The sequence below is a fragment of the Typha angustifolia genome, chromosome 14, assembly GCF_048772165.1.
Source record: "Typha angustifolia cultivar Huaian chromosome 14, ASM4877216v1, whole genome shotgun sequence".
NCBI lineage: Eukaryota > Viridiplantae > Streptophyta > Magnoliopsida > Poales > Typhaceae > Typha > Typha angustifolia.
The window spans coordinates 7,841,332-7,859,188 of NC_133252.1; the positions used below are offsets into that span (position 1 = coordinate 7,841,332).

General features: G+C 34.7%; 1 protein-coding gene across 4 annotated transcripts; it reads right to left on the reverse strand.

Annotated features, from left to right (window-relative positions):
• Positions 1 to 8,317: 8,317 nt before the first annotated feature.
• On the reverse strand, positions 8,318 to 17,648 carry LOC140775907 (protein FLX-like 3). 4 transcript variants are annotated; one of them, XR_012106824.1, is made up of 6 exons: positions 17,568 to 17,648; positions 16,104 to 16,641; positions 15,816 to 15,961; positions 15,095 to 15,174; positions 14,837 to 15,006; positions 8,318 to 9,372 (listed from the first exon to the last, which is right to left on the reverse strand). XR_012106824.1 is itself a non-coding variant. In XM_073119398.1 (5 exons), the coding sequence occupies exons 2-5, from the start codon at positions 16,628 to 16,630 to the stop codon at positions 14,923 to 14,925; spliced, it is 837 nt and encodes a 278-aa protein (XP_072975499.1). In that variant the 5' UTR covers positions 16,631 to 16,641; positions 17,568 to 17,648; the 3' UTR covers positions 14,716 to 14,922. The 4 variants fall into 4 exon arrangements, 1 of the variants encoding a protein (XP_072975499.1); XR_012106825.1 differs by having other exon boundaries at positions 8,319 to 9,372; positions 14,867 to 15,006; XR_012106823.1 differs by having other exon boundaries at positions 8,319 to 9,372; positions 14,861 to 15,006.
• Positions 17,649 to 17,857: the final 209 nt, after the last annotated feature.

Genomic DNA, 17,857 nt, shown 5'->3' on the forward strand with positions numbered 1-17,857 from the left:
ATATATAAGTATTGTGATACCCTAACTCTAGGGAGATTGATGAAGCAATTTCTAAGGAGACTTCTTGAGGCTACATCGTTTCTTCTACCAACAAGGTCCTACTCTTCTACAAGGCTTAATCTTTCGTCTTAAAGGCTATCTAGACGAAAGATCAATCTCGAGGGCTACTGAAGTTGGATATCAATCACAAGAAACAGTAAATCGTGGGTTCTAACGAGCAAGACTGAAAAGAACAAAGTCGTAAGGATTGACAGTTTGTCTTGTGAGTCAATTTTGTAACTGCTATATTTGGATGCTCATTCAATTTATCGATGCAATGATTTGGATGTTCATTTAGGATATCTATAATAAGATCATGACCATAAAATGGTCTAGTTCTACGAGACCTTAGTGTATGTCGTCGACTAGAGGATGGTATATTTCGCTTTGATTCATCTAGAGAGACATCTCACTAATGAAAGTCATCAACCTCAAATGAACAATGTGAGTCAAGGGATGGATTCAAAGATTTTCCTACATTTTATCCATTAGTAAGTCAAATTAAGAATAGTTATAATAAATATGCACGAGAAAGAAAGCAAACATATTCTTATATTTAAATGTGCACGTATTGGAAGTTTTTGCAATAATGGAGAAATAATTAATATGGTATTAGAAAACAAAATTAATGGATCAAATAGATGAGGAAAAAATTAGATGTAAGCATTATAGACATATATGTTCTTCAATGCATAATACTACAAACTTCTGTTAAGTATATCGAGAGTGCAGACAAATAAGTGTCATGCAAACATGATTTTCTGCAGTGAAAATATATAAGTCCGCATTTCTCAATGCGAAGATATAATGTGGGTATATTAAAGTCAGTAATGAAAAAAGTAAGTAAACATTGCTCATGGAGACTTACCATCCAAGTTTATGATACTCATGGTAGCTGTATCTAAACATTCACTGCTTTCATTCAATATGGCTCATTAGATGCAAAAGCATAATGGTCCATGATGATATCATTACCAACAAGAAAATTAACTTCATGGAAGTCTATAGAGTCATTCTCCCAATATTTGGCATATTTTGGTTCTATCTAGCTTGTGGGAATAAAGTTTAATTAGCTACAAGCTTATATTATAATAATATCTATTAAATAATAAGATGAAATAAATTGTACATCATATACCTCTACCATCACATCATAATCTGTGTAAGACAGTGCCATTGGCTTGTGATAAATTTGATCCCAACCCCATCCACTTCTTTTTAAAAGTGCCTTATAATTTTTCTAACTTTCACAGAGGATTTTCCATCTATTTTTAGATGGTCTAAGTTTAACTGAGTGTCGCTCCTTACAACATACCCCTTAAGTATTTCCTTCCAATGATCTTTTGTAAAGCTCTCACCAAACCTTCTCGCTGCATCATGTTGCCGATGAAGTAGCTTCAATAAAAATGAATTTTGCTCGGTAGTCTAGTTATGAATCCTTTTTTGCTAGTGTACCCGCCATTATGTTTCTTTGACATCTTCTCCCTAATCTCAATATAATTATGAGAAAAAATTGTGTAATTAATGCACATTACAATGTAGGTAATAGATTAAGTAAAATAGAAATAAATATAAAAAACAATACAATACATGTATAAGAAAGTTATATAGTGTACTAAGTCCGCACTACATGTATATACTTGTAAATCCGCGGCGCATAATATAAGTCCTTATTGGATTAAGAAAATGTCTGCAATGCATGCTATAAAAGGATTCAAATAGATCTCATAATAATAATAATAGCCTCATACATGAAGGATGCAAGCGAAAAAAAAAAAAAAAATCAATACAATATACAAAATAGCTTCATATCGAAAATAAAAATTACTTGTAGTGCTAGGAGATGGCTGACGGCAAATCTAATGGTGGAACATAAGGATCTTGCTAGAGAAAGCAAGTAACAGGTGGGTTGAGCTCCTCTACTTGGGTCGTCGCAGGCTATTAGTTGATCGAAGAGAATGCACTCCACTACATCTTCTTGCTTGCTCAGAGAGGTATGAGAGGAGTGCTGAAATCCACCAAAGGAGAGAGCTCGGTGATAGGAGTGTTAAACAAGAGCTTGGGATCATTCATGACTAAATTTAGAGAGAAGAGATAGAGAGAATGAATACTGTTTTTTATGTAACCCGTAATTGGTTGTTGTCCTCTCAAAGTAATAATTATCTTATGATAAAATTGAAATAATTCAGGCATATAAATGAGAGGAGAGATAAATATAAATTCTTATATCAATATTAAGATAAGTGATTATTTACTTACTATTCTGGTATAAGATTTTTTTTTTAATTCTACAAGTGAACTAATTCTTTTAGGCTTTATTAACATCTAAAATAGAGAGGAATAGAAATAGCAAAACTTAATTTATTATTTTTAAAATAATGATTTTATTCTAGAAATAGTTATTCATATGTTTACTTATATTCTGGAATAAAGGTATACTGAATATGTTTGATATGATATAAAGTGAAAGTAAAGAAGAAAAAATTACTAAAATGCCCTTCAATTTGATTTAAAATAGATTGATAGAATAGATGTTAACTAAATTAATATATTTTATGTATGTAATGCTTGGAGTTACCTATGCAATATTATAGTAATCCATTACATATGTAATGCTAGGCTAAGTTATTATATATGCAATATAAGAAGATAGATATGCAATGCAACGATAGAGAGAGATATGCAATGCAATTTTATGAAGATAAATACGTAATGCAATATAATCTGAATATATTTTAATTCTATAAAATAATAATTTATTAATATTTATCTTTTTTTATATTAATTAATATTACTTTATAGTCAAAATTAATATTTTATTATTATTAATATTTTAAATATTATTATATTCTGTAGTCGAAAATAGTAAAATTTTATTTAAGATGGAATATATATTTTTAATAATCTTTCTAATATTTACACTTTCATATATTTTATTTTAGCTTAAAACATGAGATTACTAATAATATTATATTATTTTTTTCCAAAATTTCTTATGTTAACATTTTAAGAAAGAAAGATTTAATTATGTTAATAAAGAATTTAAATAGTATATATATTATTTTATCTATGAGTTAATATTTAATTTGATAAAATATTAGTTTATTAATATTCTATTTTTGATGGTATTAGTACATATAAAAATTATTTTAACAATAATATAATTTAGAAAATTTTATTATATCAATTAAATACTATATTAAATAATTTTAATATTTATATTTATATTTACGTATATAAAATTAAAATAATATTTAATAATAATATTAATATGCAATGCAATACAATGTTAGAAAATAGATATGTAATACAATCCAATGTTAGGGAGATAAATATGCAATGCTATGAAGATAAATATGTAATACTTAAATGCCATGCTAGAGAGATAGATATGCAATGCTTGAATGTAATATTAGAGAGATAAATATACAATGCAATGCTAAGGAGATAAATATGCAATGCTTTAATACAATTTGACTATGTTTTAATTTTATAAAATATTGGTTTATTAATTGTTTACATTTAATCCTACATATATTATAGTCAAAAAAATATTTTATTATTATAAATATTTATAATATTATAAATCTTATTATATTTTATAATATTTTAAATATTACCATAGTTTATTTTATGTGGAACATATATTTTTAATAATCATTCTAAAATGAAATTATTAATTATTTTAAACTATTTACACGTTCATATTTTTTTATTTTAGCTTAAAACATGATATTACTAATAATATTATATTTTTTCCAAAATTTCTTATTTTATTGTTTTTTAAAAAATTAAACTAGTTTAAAAAAATTAAATTGTAATTATATTATTTATCTATGATTTAAAATTTATTTCTATAAAATATTAGTTTAATTAATATTACATTTTTTATGTTAGTAGTACATAGAAAAATTATTTTAATAATAAGATAATTTATAAATAAATTATTTTATTGATAAAATATTACATTATTAAGAATTTTATAATATTTATATTTATATTTAAGTACATAAAATGAAAATAATATTTAATAATAATACCTTTTAAAACGTGCTTAAGTTTATGAAATATTAAATTACTGATATTTTATGCTATTTAAATTAAATTTTATTTATTTAGTATAAAATAAAAGAGTATGATAAGTGATAGAGAGAGAGCACAGAGGAGTGATAAATTATGATAAGATATTGATAAGATATTTGAGAGAAAGAAGAGATAGTAATGAATTATGATAAGATGCTTGAAATAGATAAGTTATGAATCATAAATTAAAGAGATGTTATAGTCAAATCAAAGATAAATTAGTAATTGGATTAGTGTGTGATATAAAATATAATTTTGATAAATAGTGTTTAAACTCTAGAATATGTCTATTATGGTGTTTAGCTGTTATTTTGGAATAAGTGGTTGTATTCTGGAATAAGAACATTTGTTATTCCTAAAGTGAACGGGGGCTTAAAGTTTAAGGCATTATTGTATGCATAAAGATAGACGTCAATGTCTAGAGGATCAACAAGCTAGCTAGAGGTGACGGAGCTGGGAAAGATGGTGCCTTGAGGGTAGATATCCTCAAAAAATTTAGATTTGGAAAAGAATATATATATTTAAGGTGCACTATGCGACTCAACCTTTTAGTGCCCCCTTGAAATATGTATTATATTCACAAAAGCAGTGCTTATAAATCTATGATCAGTATCTTCTATCAGAAGATGTAGTAGAATGAAAGTTCTACTTCATAGTTCCAATAGAAATACTTAGTATCCCTAATATGAACGGAGAGCCAGGCAACAAAAAGAAATAGATCAGCATGACCATACAGTCATGAGCAGAAGTATTAGTGATTACTAATAATAGATCTTGTTAACTCAAAGAAAACTAAAATTGTCAAGCACAAATTCCAACTCTACATTGGAAGGCATATCTTCTAGTTAGCTGAGGCCAATGCTTTGTCGAGTCTTTTCTTGACTAGCTTATCCTTAGCTTGCCTATTCGACCAGGTGAAAGCCGGTCCAGCAAATCCAAGGTCAACTAGTCCAACTCTATTGATGTAATTCACAAATCTTCGAATTTGGCAACGATGGGTCTCTAGCCTCCTCCTTTCTCTTTGGAAGATGTAGTGGGGTCTATGATCCTTGCGAAGATGAAGTTGGTGGAGGTTTCTAGTATTTCTACAGTTGTGCGATCGTCCCATAGAAGCCAAAGACCGCCCGAAAAACCTTTAGCTTTGACCACATAGTGACTTGAAAGAGGGAGAGAAGAGATTGTGGGGAGAGACTTGGCTAATGAGCAATGAGTCTCGAAGATGAAGGCTAGATTGGCTGGATAGCTTGTTAGGAAGCTCTTAAGGTTCCGAATCGTCGAGGGGCCTCAACACCCTCGACAATTCCACTCAAGGATGCTCATTTATCTGCTAGAGACAAACAGGTAGCCGTTGTTGAGGGTGTAGCATTACTATCGCTTCAATTGGAGAGAAGATCAATCTTGCAGAGGATGTTTTCCATTGCACTAAGATCTGCCTGGGCTTTGTTGTTGCCTGGGGATGTCCCTTCTTTAGCTGGAATGTCAGGGACTTTGGTTGGGGAAGGGTTTGTGTTTTTTATGGCTAGAGTGGTGGTTTTGGAAGAGGGAAAGGAGGAGGTTACGTGAATAGTGTAGATGCATTGATTTGGAGGTTATATGGGTTGAGAGGTTTTTTTGTTATAGAGATATGACATGGCTTGTGCTGGTAGGGATTGGGGTGATACTTGGTTTGATTTGATCAAAGAAGGGTTTGCTTTTGTTGGCAAGAGAGGCGTAGCGGCCGATGCTATGATGCTTATAGGAACCTGAATGAGTTCAGCACCAGGCATGCTAGGAGGCTGTAAGCTCGAAGTTGGTTCGCTTGTTGGAGGGTTTAGGGAGAAAAAGATCAAATCTTTTGAAGCTGCTTCTAGGGTTGCTAGTTCGTTTCCTTTGAGATGCTTGCCTAGGGTTGAGCAATTATGAGTTGTCTCGCCTCTACCAGAGTGGATTCCTTGCCAAGTTGTTTGCCCTTCCCTTCTGCCATAATAGCTGGCTTTTCAGCGACTCTACCTACAGGTCTCTCAGCGACTACTCAAGTGCTTAGAAAAGTGGATCCCTTTCTTCTCCTTGATCTTGAGGTATGATACACTTAATTAGAATCTTTTCTTATTGCATTAGGTGTTTATTTTCATTAAAATAAAATTCCTATATGTTGCGTTCGAACGCAGGTGGGGTCGCGTTCGAACGCTCTTGTGAACGCCTGCATTAGGTTCGCAAATACAGAGAACGCATATTATACGTTCAAACGCGGTCGGGCGAGTTCGAACGTCCGTGTTCGAACACCTGTATCGCGTTCGCACATCCAGAGATTGAGCTTTTTGAGTGCGTTCGAACGTGATCAGGCGCGCTCGAACGCGATTGACGGGAATCCTCTAGAATTAGGGTTTCATATTGTTTTAGGACTTATTGGCTAGCCTCTATAAATATGTGAAAAGCAACCAATTTTATTATAGAATTGGATTATTGATTTTTTTGCCTCCTATCTTCTCTCTAGAATTCTCCCTCCTCCCTCTTCACCATCCTTCCATCTTTATCGTTGGCAAGGTTTCTTCTGACTTCTAATCTCCCTCGACTGTTAAGTCACCCCTCTTCTTTAGGATCTCGACCACTTCATTTCCTTCGTCTACTTTCCTTAATCACATCCATAATCCACCTTCATCTTCATACCCATCCATAACCCTAACATCCACTTCACCCATCACCACTACCATCACCCACGTTATTCCATATTTTCGTCTCTGTTATAATTCGAATCTATGAATGGTGTAAATACGAAAGTTGTAGATCAGGAAGTTACGAATCCAACCCAATTGGTTTTGTAATTTTATGACTACCAGAAAATATCTGACAAATATTTTCCTACAGTTGCGTGAACTGATTCCTACAATAAATTTAGATTTTGAAAGAATCGTAACGTAGCCTATCTTTAATTCCAGAACTTATCAATTTAGTATCAGAGTGCATCAATTTGGTACCAGAGCTCATCAAGTGGTATTAGAGCTTATCAAATTGGTATCAGAGCCTATCAAATTGGTATCAGAGCCTATCAAGTTGGTACCAGAGTCTATCAAAGTATGTTGGAGTGGCCGGGCTAGGCGTGACAGCAAGATCTAAAAACTTTGGTCTAAGAAGTTTGTAGAGTTTGGGGTGAAGATGGTCGAGATAATCATTTTGAATTTTCACTTTTGCCATTCCTTTGTGCATGTACCCTTATCCTATTTTGCCGTAGAAGGTGCAATAACGCAGTAATCTATTGTACTGTATTTTGGATTCCGGTAGAGATCCATCAAGAAGAGTGATAGAAATGCTCCCCACTAGAGGTTTTGTGATGTCTACTAGGACCCTGATTTTGGAACCTTGACTATCGAGCTTCATTTGGACTATCCATCGAAACCGATTCTCCACCTTCGTCGCAAGGGTTAGGGCTGCTGTTTTTTATAAGTATTCCATTGGTAATCCATATAACTGCACCCAAAATTCAAAGTGGGAGAAGACCCACACTTCGGCTGAAACATTTTCAACAAAGTTGTTTAGAGCAAAAAGGTCTAGGTTAAACAACCATGGGACATCGTACCAGACCTTCCATCTATCTACCAAAAGCTCGAAGACTAGAAGGAAGGTATTCTTCCCTACTTTGATGAAGTCAATGCTTCCTTCCAACGACCAAGCCTTCAACATGGTAGAACGAAGGTCTGTCACATTAAAGTGCTTGTCCGAGTAAGTTTACCTATGCGGCAAAAGTCTGCACGTCTAGAAGGTAGGGTTGAGCCCTCCGGGAAGGAGATTGTTTCATCAATTTTATCCTTTGATAAGAGCTCTGAGAACTTGTTGAGAAGAGTATCATCTTGGTCTACCAACTCCATATCTCAAGTGAGATTAAAGGGGCAAGGAATAAAGTGAAGAGGTAGGGAGAGGAAGGGGTTCAAGATGTAGTGGGGATAAGTGAGAGGGTGGCTTCAATGAAGGCAGCTCTGAAAATTTCAGTGGGGCCGTGTCAGGTGTAAGAGAGAGAGATGGTGGAGAGGCAAGCAGCGGCTATTTTACCACAGGTTAGTAGAATGTTGTTAAAGGGGAAGACTCAATGAGGTGAGACAGACGGAGAAGGTGAAGTAGGATAATCTCAGAAGAGGGAAACCCTAGCAGAGCTGAGAGAAAAAATTGAGCATCTTTATAGAGTTACACTGTGGATGGATAAGTTAATTATAGGAAAAGATGGTGCCTTGAGGGTGGATATCCTCACAAAAATTTACCTGAGTTAAACAAATACATATTTAAGGTGGACTATCGGACTCAACCCTTTAATGCACCTTGAAATATGTATTATATTCACAAAAGCAATGCTTGTAAACCTATGGTCAGTATCTTCTGCCAGAAGATCTAGTAGAATGAAAGTATGAATGGAGAGCTAGGCAGCCGAAAGAAATAGACCGGGGTGACCATACAGCCATGAGCAGAAGTACCAGTGATTACTAATAACAGATCCTGTCAGCTCAAAGAAAAATAAATTTGTCAAGCACAAATTCCAACACTGGAAGGCGTATCTTCTACGTTGTGTAACGAGAACTGCAGTTGTCCAACTATTTAGAGTGTAGGATAACAAACTTTGTGCTGTACCTCGACAAAATTTCTAAGACACTTCTTTTCCAAAATAGTAGGGAGATGGCCGTACTAACTCTAAACTCTTCTATCCAGATTGTCTCCTCTTGCAATAAACTGTTACTTCTGCAACGAAGTATAATACCTCAAAGTGGCTACCTGCATAGGATAAGAGAATACCATCAGCCTGCCTTCTTCACAGGCATTTGCTATGGGACTGGGGCAGATATCTAATGGTTCTTATGAAGTATATGATATACTATTGATGTCCCTCTTGATGGACTCCAAAGGAGCCATTGTATATCTAATAGCTCTTCTGAGGCCATCATTCAGATCCCTATTAGTTGATTTGAAGGATGCGGCAGCTGAGATTGTTTTTCCTTGTTTCATTTCCCAACTTTGTGGCGTCCTTTTTTCCCCCAATTTCTCAAGCAACCCCTAGTTTTTCCCTTTGGTTGAAGAACAAAGAGATGTTGCATATCTGGAAAACCTGTAAGGGTATTTTCAACCTGCAGTGAAGGGGTGGAGCTGAGATAGTATATCCTTGTTTCACTTCCCAACTTTGGGGTGTTCTGTTTTTTACCCCAATTTCTCAAGCAACCCGTAATTTTTCCCTTTTGGTTGAAGAACCAAGAAATGTTGCATATCTGGAAAATTTGTAGGGGTAATTTCAACCTGCAATGGAGAGAGGAAACAATATTAATAAACAATTGGAACAAATAAGAGTTGCAGAATCAAGTTAGGCAGAAAACAAAGGCGAGAAAACCTCATATTCTCAGATAACAGAAGTACAAAACAGACAAAATTATAATGAATAGAAGCTATGCAGTATGCAATGGGGATTCCAGACTAAAGGCAGACTCAGAAAGGCCAACATCATAAGAAGTGAATCACCCATTATAAAGTATGATTAAAGCAAATATACTTCAGCAAGAACGAGTATGAAATTGTTGGAGTTTTAACCAAGCTAGTAATTCATGAATTATCAGCCCCATGATGGCTGAGGCATTGGTAGCTCCACAATCCACATATATGCTAGAGAGTATCATAAGTAATCCAAAACCATTAGTCACAGAGCTTTTCATCTTCACCATAACCATTTCACAGATCCACTTATTGTTTTGATTTCCTACGTCAGAGTTAATTTCAATGGGTATCTAAATTCCAGCAACAGACTATCTAAATTCCTCTAAATTCCAGCAACAAAAAATTCCTCTAAATTCCAGCAACAGACTATCTAAATTCCAGCATATCAATGAGAACTCAATTCACAAATACAGCAAAATGCACATTGGCATCAAGCTAACCCATGCATTTAGCACACCAAGAGAGAATATCATATAGTAGACATAGCTCCTTAAAAAGTATTGTTTCTCAAGCTTGTTCTCCACAGAATGAAGAAAAAGGAGGGAAAAGGAGTGGCCTATTACTGAATGATAACCAAAAAACATCTCCATTACTATCATGTTCTAGCATAGATCTAAATCATTTTATTGATTAGCCAAAGGGAAAAAAAATCCTCTATTAATTCTACATTAAGGAACAGAAGCAGTTGATATTCTCCCTAACCTTTGAGTCAAAACAGTATCAGCACTAAAAGCAAATTGTCATTCTTCAAAATGACAGCAAGACTCCTTTGCTTATGGTAAGATGGTTTCACTTGACAATCCTATCCTTAAACTGAAAGCTTGATTTCAAATATGGTTTAACAGTTCCCTACGTTGACCATCCTATCTGTTTCATGGCCTCATATGCATAATTCATAGATAGCTTACAATATCTCCTATGTCATAATTAGACCATGAATTATGTTTCTTATCTTCTCCTACACCAAGAAAATAGAAATATGATCAGTAGTTACCCGCCTAGCTTTCACACCTTTCTTCCCACACTAGAAAGCAGGATCACCTTTGAATGGCACATGATGTTCAATATGTCAAGGAGGTTAGTATTCTGTTCCCATTTCCGTTATAGATTAGCCTCTGGAGCTTCAATTTCAGCATTACTGGTGGTTCCAACAGTTTATTTCCACATATAGTTGTAGGTTTCAAACAAGAAAGTACAAAAAATTTGAAAAGAAATATTACATTAAAAGACTACAAATTCCAACTGTCAAAAATAGGTAAAAACATTTACCTACAAAAGCACATCATCAGAGAGACTTGCTATAAAAGCTGCAAGGATGCTTAGTAGTTTAAGACTTTTGAGTTATCAACCTCTCATTGCTGTGCATACCTATGCAACCTAGAAGCAACTGATTGTCAATTCCCTGTAGACAGGGATAGTCAAGAGGTTGGAGATAAAGTCCACCAAGTTCCAAGTTCCAATTACATTATAGTTGTCATCTTCCATCATTAATCAAATCTCCTAGATTCTGACAATTAAGTTTGAGTTGATGTGGGAAGTTATCCTATTGTTACTAAAAGAGCCAAGATATTTTTTAATAGTGTAAACCTAATGTATTGTACAATTCCATAATGAGGTTTCTCAAAAAAGTGAAAGAATTTGACAGCTATTTATTTGTTAGAAATAGAAACAAGATTCTAAAACCACTAAAAAAATTCAATTTAACCATAATGTTTTAAACCCTTATCACAATGTCACTTATATTAACAAACTGAGCCTATTTTCTCATGTTCAGAGAAGACATCTGTCACATCTCTCAACTTGCCAACATAAGTAATGCAGTGTCCAAGAAACAAGCATTAAAATTATTCCAAAAGAACAGTATTTAACATGCAATAATCATGCAATCACATGTTAATTTGCAGAAGTTTAAACGAATGACCATCAGAAGATCCATATTTAGCAAATATAAAAATCTATCAATTCCAATTAGGTTATTCCATCAATGATATGTGGAATGTAGACTAAACCAACCTATGACTACCAAGAAACCCAAAACAACCCATCAATGAACCCCATATGAAAGGCACATCTTATAAAGAATGTACAAAACCTAAACCCAGAAATACATCACATTAGGTAAAAATAACCTCCAATCTATCCTTTCTCCTAGTCTCTTCTTTCTTTTCTAAATGAGAAGGAATCTCCACAAGCCCCGTAGTATTTTGCGATCACCAAACCTTCAGAGCGACATGGCTTGAATCCATATATTCATATCTCAATATATGAGAAAGTAAAATACATGTTATTGTCTAAGTTATATACATTTTCATCTCAAATCCCTCTTAGTTCAACAACTTAATGATAACAATGAAAAAAACCCACATTATACTCACTGACTCTTAGTTCAACAACTTAATGATAACAATGAAAAAAGCCCACATTATACTCAATCTGAAGGACACGTAGTGGTGAACTTATGGAAACGTTTTGTCAACAAACCCAAACTCATGCACAGAGCAAGAAACAGGGGTCATAATCACCAAAGCTTCTCCAGCAGAAGATGCAGTATAGAAGAGCCTCCAATGAAACTCCTACTCCCTCTATACAAACCAAGTGACATAAAGCAAAGATGCAATCAATTGATGCTTGATGCTTGTAGTTGGTTGGGCTTGATAAGAGAGCTATGGACATATACAAATTCTAAAACACCACTCTCAAGGGAATTTACAGTTGAATGATAGGAGCTCTCTCTGGACTACTATTTCAGCTTACCAGCTAAAGTTATTTAACTAAAACTAATGGCTATAAGAAGCACTTCAAAATAATACCCATATAAAGCACAAAAAGAGACAGCTTTACAATTATCTTGCAAAGAGGAAGAAATATTACTTGCCTCACCAAAAGTGTAAGCCATCTTCCATGTAACCAGCATCACTTCAAATATCCCAGGATGATCTCTAACGCTGATTAAGCAGGACTGTATTGTAAGGAAGTCACATTACCCCAAAATATTGATGCAAGTTAAGATGAAGTGGGGAGCTGTTCCCTTTTTTTTTCCTTCTTTTTCACAAACTATAAGCCTAAAAGCTAAGAGTATTCTCCCAACAGGGAGAAATTGGCCAACTGAACTTAGCTGGAACTTCCATCCCCTATTCTTCCATCTCCGACCACAAATGCTGATTAGCAATCTAAAAAGGGCAGCAATTTCTTGCAGCTGCTATCATTTTATAAGGGATCCAAATACAAATCTCAGTTAATCGTTGGCAACAAAGTTCACCCATTAGTTAAAGTGCAGAAACTTCGCTTAATGGGCTTTCCCAAACATACTGATGTCCGCAACAGATATAAGTAGAACCACTTGAAAGTTCACAGCCCCTTGAAGGAATAAACACCAAAGATATCACCATCCATGTTATACCAGGTAACAACATCTAAAAGAAAAAATCTACAAACCAACTTGCATCTGCCCCGCTAGAGTACTGAATCAGTTCCTCATCAAAGCACCAGCCATCAGCCTTTTTCAGAACCTATACAACTATGCTTACAACATTGTAGTTGAGCTAAAGTAGTGTTAACTCCATCAATACTACCAAATAACAAGAAAGCTTACTGCTCTGTGCTTGGATAAAGGGATCAGACTATAACTAAACAAAAAGCTCCTGGTTTTTAGTTGAACCAAACTCATAGTGTAGCAGAGTTAGTAGAGAGACCTATTCTATAATTTAATCAGCCTGTATAGCATCTAGAACAGAAAAAGGCTGTGGGTATTATGTTTTTCTTCTATCCATCAGGTAAATAAAAATAAAAGTTGTGTTCTATCATGAGGCTATCTGGAAACAGGACAAAGTCAAATGTGAACACCATTCCTTGCAGATCAGAAGTCCAATGTCTAGCTATCTTTGTCATTCATGATTCTTCCAGAGCATAAGGTTACACAGAATACTGCCAAGTGTCAACACTTTGACGATCTTATTCAGCTTAAGCAAATGTAACCGAAATAACTCATGCTAAATAACTAGAGTATCAAGCAGTTTAAGTGTACGACAATAAATGGTGGTGCAGTACCTATATGATAAAACAATCTGGTACGCCTCTTACATCCCTTCAACCAGTTAAAAGTTTTACTCGGCAATCTTCTAAAGATAAACAAATCATATGCATTCCTGGTCTAGTTTTAAAGAGTTTTAGCACTATGGTTCATTTTCGTCACTCAAAATGTAAAATTTTTTAACAATATAATGATAAAATCAAGGTTCCAAAACTCAGTATCGAAATTGGGATCGACCATCCGGAAAAATGATACATATAGGCCGTATCGACCGCCCGTATCGGATCGAACTATTTCTTAATTAAATAAAATTCTAAATATTATTTAAAAATATTAAATAAATTTTAAAAATTTAGAAAAAATTATAAAAAAATAATAATTACTCACACATAAAGCCTAAAAATCTCTCTTCCTCTCTTAATCCCTATCCCCCTTACTGCTAGTCTACTGTATCCCTCTCTCTCCCTCACTCTCTCTCTTTCCCTCTCTTTCTTCCTACTCTCTCTCCCTGTTGCATGCAACAGTAGGCCTCCCCTCTCTCTCTCTCTCTCTCTCTCTCTCTCTCTCTCTCTCTCTCTCTCTCTCTCTCTCTCTCTCCCTTCTTGCAACAGCCTGCTGCGGCAGTTGGGATCCATGGATAAAATCAAACAAAATTTCAAGGTCAAAGAAATTTGTGACATCTCACATTATCTATAGTTCAACAGACATAAAGCCAAAACGGAAAGCACAAAGGATGAACACTATTCTGCCAATGGATAAAATATAGTCCATTACTTCCAGAATCTCCAATTACTTTCTAAGGTTTCCACACATAGATCAAATTTTATCAAAATAGCACCGCATTTCAACAGGATGGATGGTTGAAGACATCAAAAAATTTGAAGTTTATACTTGACAGCAACTTATCAAAACCTACTCAATTTTGCATCAACATACTCATTGCAATACATACATAAAGCAGCCACAAATCTCATCCAAATAGGCCAGTGTCTAGTATGTGCCGTGGAATCAAACCATAAATATCTCAATAGAAAATCTCTGGTACCTAACATCATAGAAGTAAATATCTAAAGTCTAAACAACTTCTACGCTGTAAAAGATCAATCATCTACAATCAAGTATGAAGAGAAAATTTAAGGTTTAGAATAAACATTGTTTGCATCTGAAAATATCTGCAAGATCATAATATTAAAAACAAGTTTTCTGATATTACTATTAAGATAACTCTGGCAGCACATGTACCATAAAGAAGCTAGATATTCTAACCCTTACAGAAGGACCATCAGTAAACCTAGTGCCTCCATTTCCATCTATAAGCAACTGAGATATCAACGTCGTCCAAGACGAGACTTGTCATAACCTCCCCATGAACCAGATGTCGGACCATATAAAGGAGCTTTTTCAGAAACACCCTGTTGAGAAATGAACCATGAGGAGAGAACATTACAAGCAATCAGATTCTCTAAGTTCATGGGCTAGATATCTATGAGAAAAGCATACCGAATGGAGGTTGTAGCCCTCCGCATATGACAAAGGAAATGCCCCTTCAGGGTTACTGATTTTCATCCCATATGCTCCACCTTAAACAGAAAGTCATCAGTATAAAATCAAAATATAAATCATAGAGTGCCAGCTATTGAAATAAAAACAATAAAACCTCAATTTAGCATAACTTCAACTGCATAAATTATAAATATCTATGGTTCGTTATAGCTCTTTACATTTTCACATCTAAACTGTTTATGCATATTAAAACTCCAACAAGATTTAAGTTGTATAGCAGGAAAAACAAATGTTATTAGAATCTCTGACAAGGCAAACTATAGAATCCCATGAACAGCTTCAAATGATCAAACCAGTTTATTTCAAAAGAAGTCAGTTAGTATGTCACAAAAGGTAATATTCTGTGACAGATATATGGACATGCTTGATAGCTTAAAATGATCATTGGTCAACTACCGAAGAAAGAACAGATCATAGAAACTACAGAAAACTGGCCTAAAACAAGATCAGAAAACCACCACAGATATAATGGATTAGAAAGTATAGCAAACTGGCATTGTACCAAATAATAAGTAGAGTTTATAAAATGATAACATATATGAAACAAACCAAGGTAAAATAAGCTACAGTAGCTTATGAGCATGTGAATTCCAAAACAAAACACACACACACACACACATTCACACACAGAATGGAAGCAATAGATTTGGCCATTTACCAGCAGCCCATGGTCTCCCTTCAGTATTCGCTAAGTCAGCCCGCAGCTTTTCAATATCACGAGCCATAGAAATCATATTATTTTCCATTGTTTGCCTTTGTTCCATCAGCTCAATGTTTCCCTTCTTCTCGTACTCAAAAGCAGTCCTGTCAAGAAACAACTTTAAAGTTGAAGACTTTATATGTTCATGTTTCACTCTCTGCATGAGGTCACTCTAATAGAGCAACTAATAAAGAAAATATCTAGATGATGTTTAGGTAATTGAGTTTGAGTATTAGATAGGCAAACCTAACACGCATAAGCTCCTGTTGCAGACCATCAATATCAGTCCTCAAAATAGGGAGTTGCTTGTTATCAGCTTGTGCCCTTGCCAACTCTTGTGTGAGTGACTGAACCTTTGCACTAAGTTCCTGTCTCAAATCAATCTGTTTCTCGATTTCTGCACGAAGCTGCATTACCTCATTTCTTAAAGGTTCAGTTGATCTAAGATCAGCTTCAAGCTTCAATCCTTTCTCTATCAGCTCTCGGATATGGGCTTCCTTTTCTGCACGGAAGTCCCCAAAAATCAAATTCAGACGGCGAATCTCATCCTTTCCAAGTGCAACCTCCCTCTGTAAAGCCACACGATCTTCAACAAGGGCATGGTGATCTGCCATAAGCCTCCGTAGATCAATCTGCTGTAGTTCATATTCTTCTTCTAGAAGTGCAGGGTGGGGACGAGAAGGAGGACCACGAGTAAATGGACCTTCACCAAAGTCAGGATAAGTACGTCGCCCATTGATAGCATGGCGATGTGCACGACCTCTCCCAGACATTGTGGTTTCAACTAAAAATGACAACAAACAGCCCAAAAATTATAAATAATTCAATAACCTCAATATGAATCATTGGGTACATTAAACCAACCCAACTCCAACTTCGAGAAGTACTACAAAAATAACACTGGACAACTTACACCACACTATTTATGTCTCACTCTTTATTTATGTTAAAAGTCTGAAACACCTATACTTCTTCGCATATTCAACTACTCCAGAAGACAGGCATTAGAAGATATCTGAGCAGAAAATATTGCATCTTGCATCTCCAAGTATCAAAATAAATTGTTTCCATCATAGAATCACATTGCTCACTTGGTAAAAAATAGCAGAAGCATTATACTTTTCCCATATTACACAAGGTCTATCAACATGAGTACTAAGAAATGCTACGATTCAAAGGATCCCACTTAAATCAGAGAAGGGGCAGGTAATTTATTAATATATGAAATCAATAATCCATTCAAAAGGTAGCCAATTGCTCATTATTGCTTCTGGCTTGATGGTCTCTCAAATCAGCAATTCTTGCTCCCAATAAGGTTATTGATCTCATGCTTCTTACGTTAACATCATTACAACATGGATGTAGCCAGGATCAATTTAACATGCCTCCAGATAACGAACAAATGAAATAGACGGCAGTATATTCGAACTGAATTTTTCAGATATTAAGACCTCAAATTTGCAAAAGCCTAAATATTACCAGAGAATTCCTCAGATATCAAATTCCTCTGCTAGGGTTTTGAACCAAATCGAATAGAAGAAACGTAGAGCTAAACTGAACTTACCTAAAAAGAACTTACTCCTAAACCTAGATTACGAAGGAAAAGAAAACAGAAACTTAAAAGATTGAAAGAATTCAGGGACTTTACTCAACATAGGAGACATCAAAGTTCTGGAGATTAAACCAAAAGAATAGCATAGAGATTCGAACCTGAGGAGAGAGAAGCAGAGCAAAAGATATGGGAGAGAGAGAGAGAAAGAGGGGCGGGGGGATTACAGAGAATTTTCTCTTGTTTTTAGATTTCTATGGACCTCGGAAATTATTTATACTAGCGAGAACGGGTAACGGATCCTGTTCGATATCCAACAGGTATTTTTCAAAACATACCCTGGATTTTAATGTTTTATGTCTTGAAGAAACTTACGAATTTTTTTTAAGTTATTTTTTTTTTCTGAAGGAAATATCAATAGCTTCAAATAATTCATTACGACCTATACACA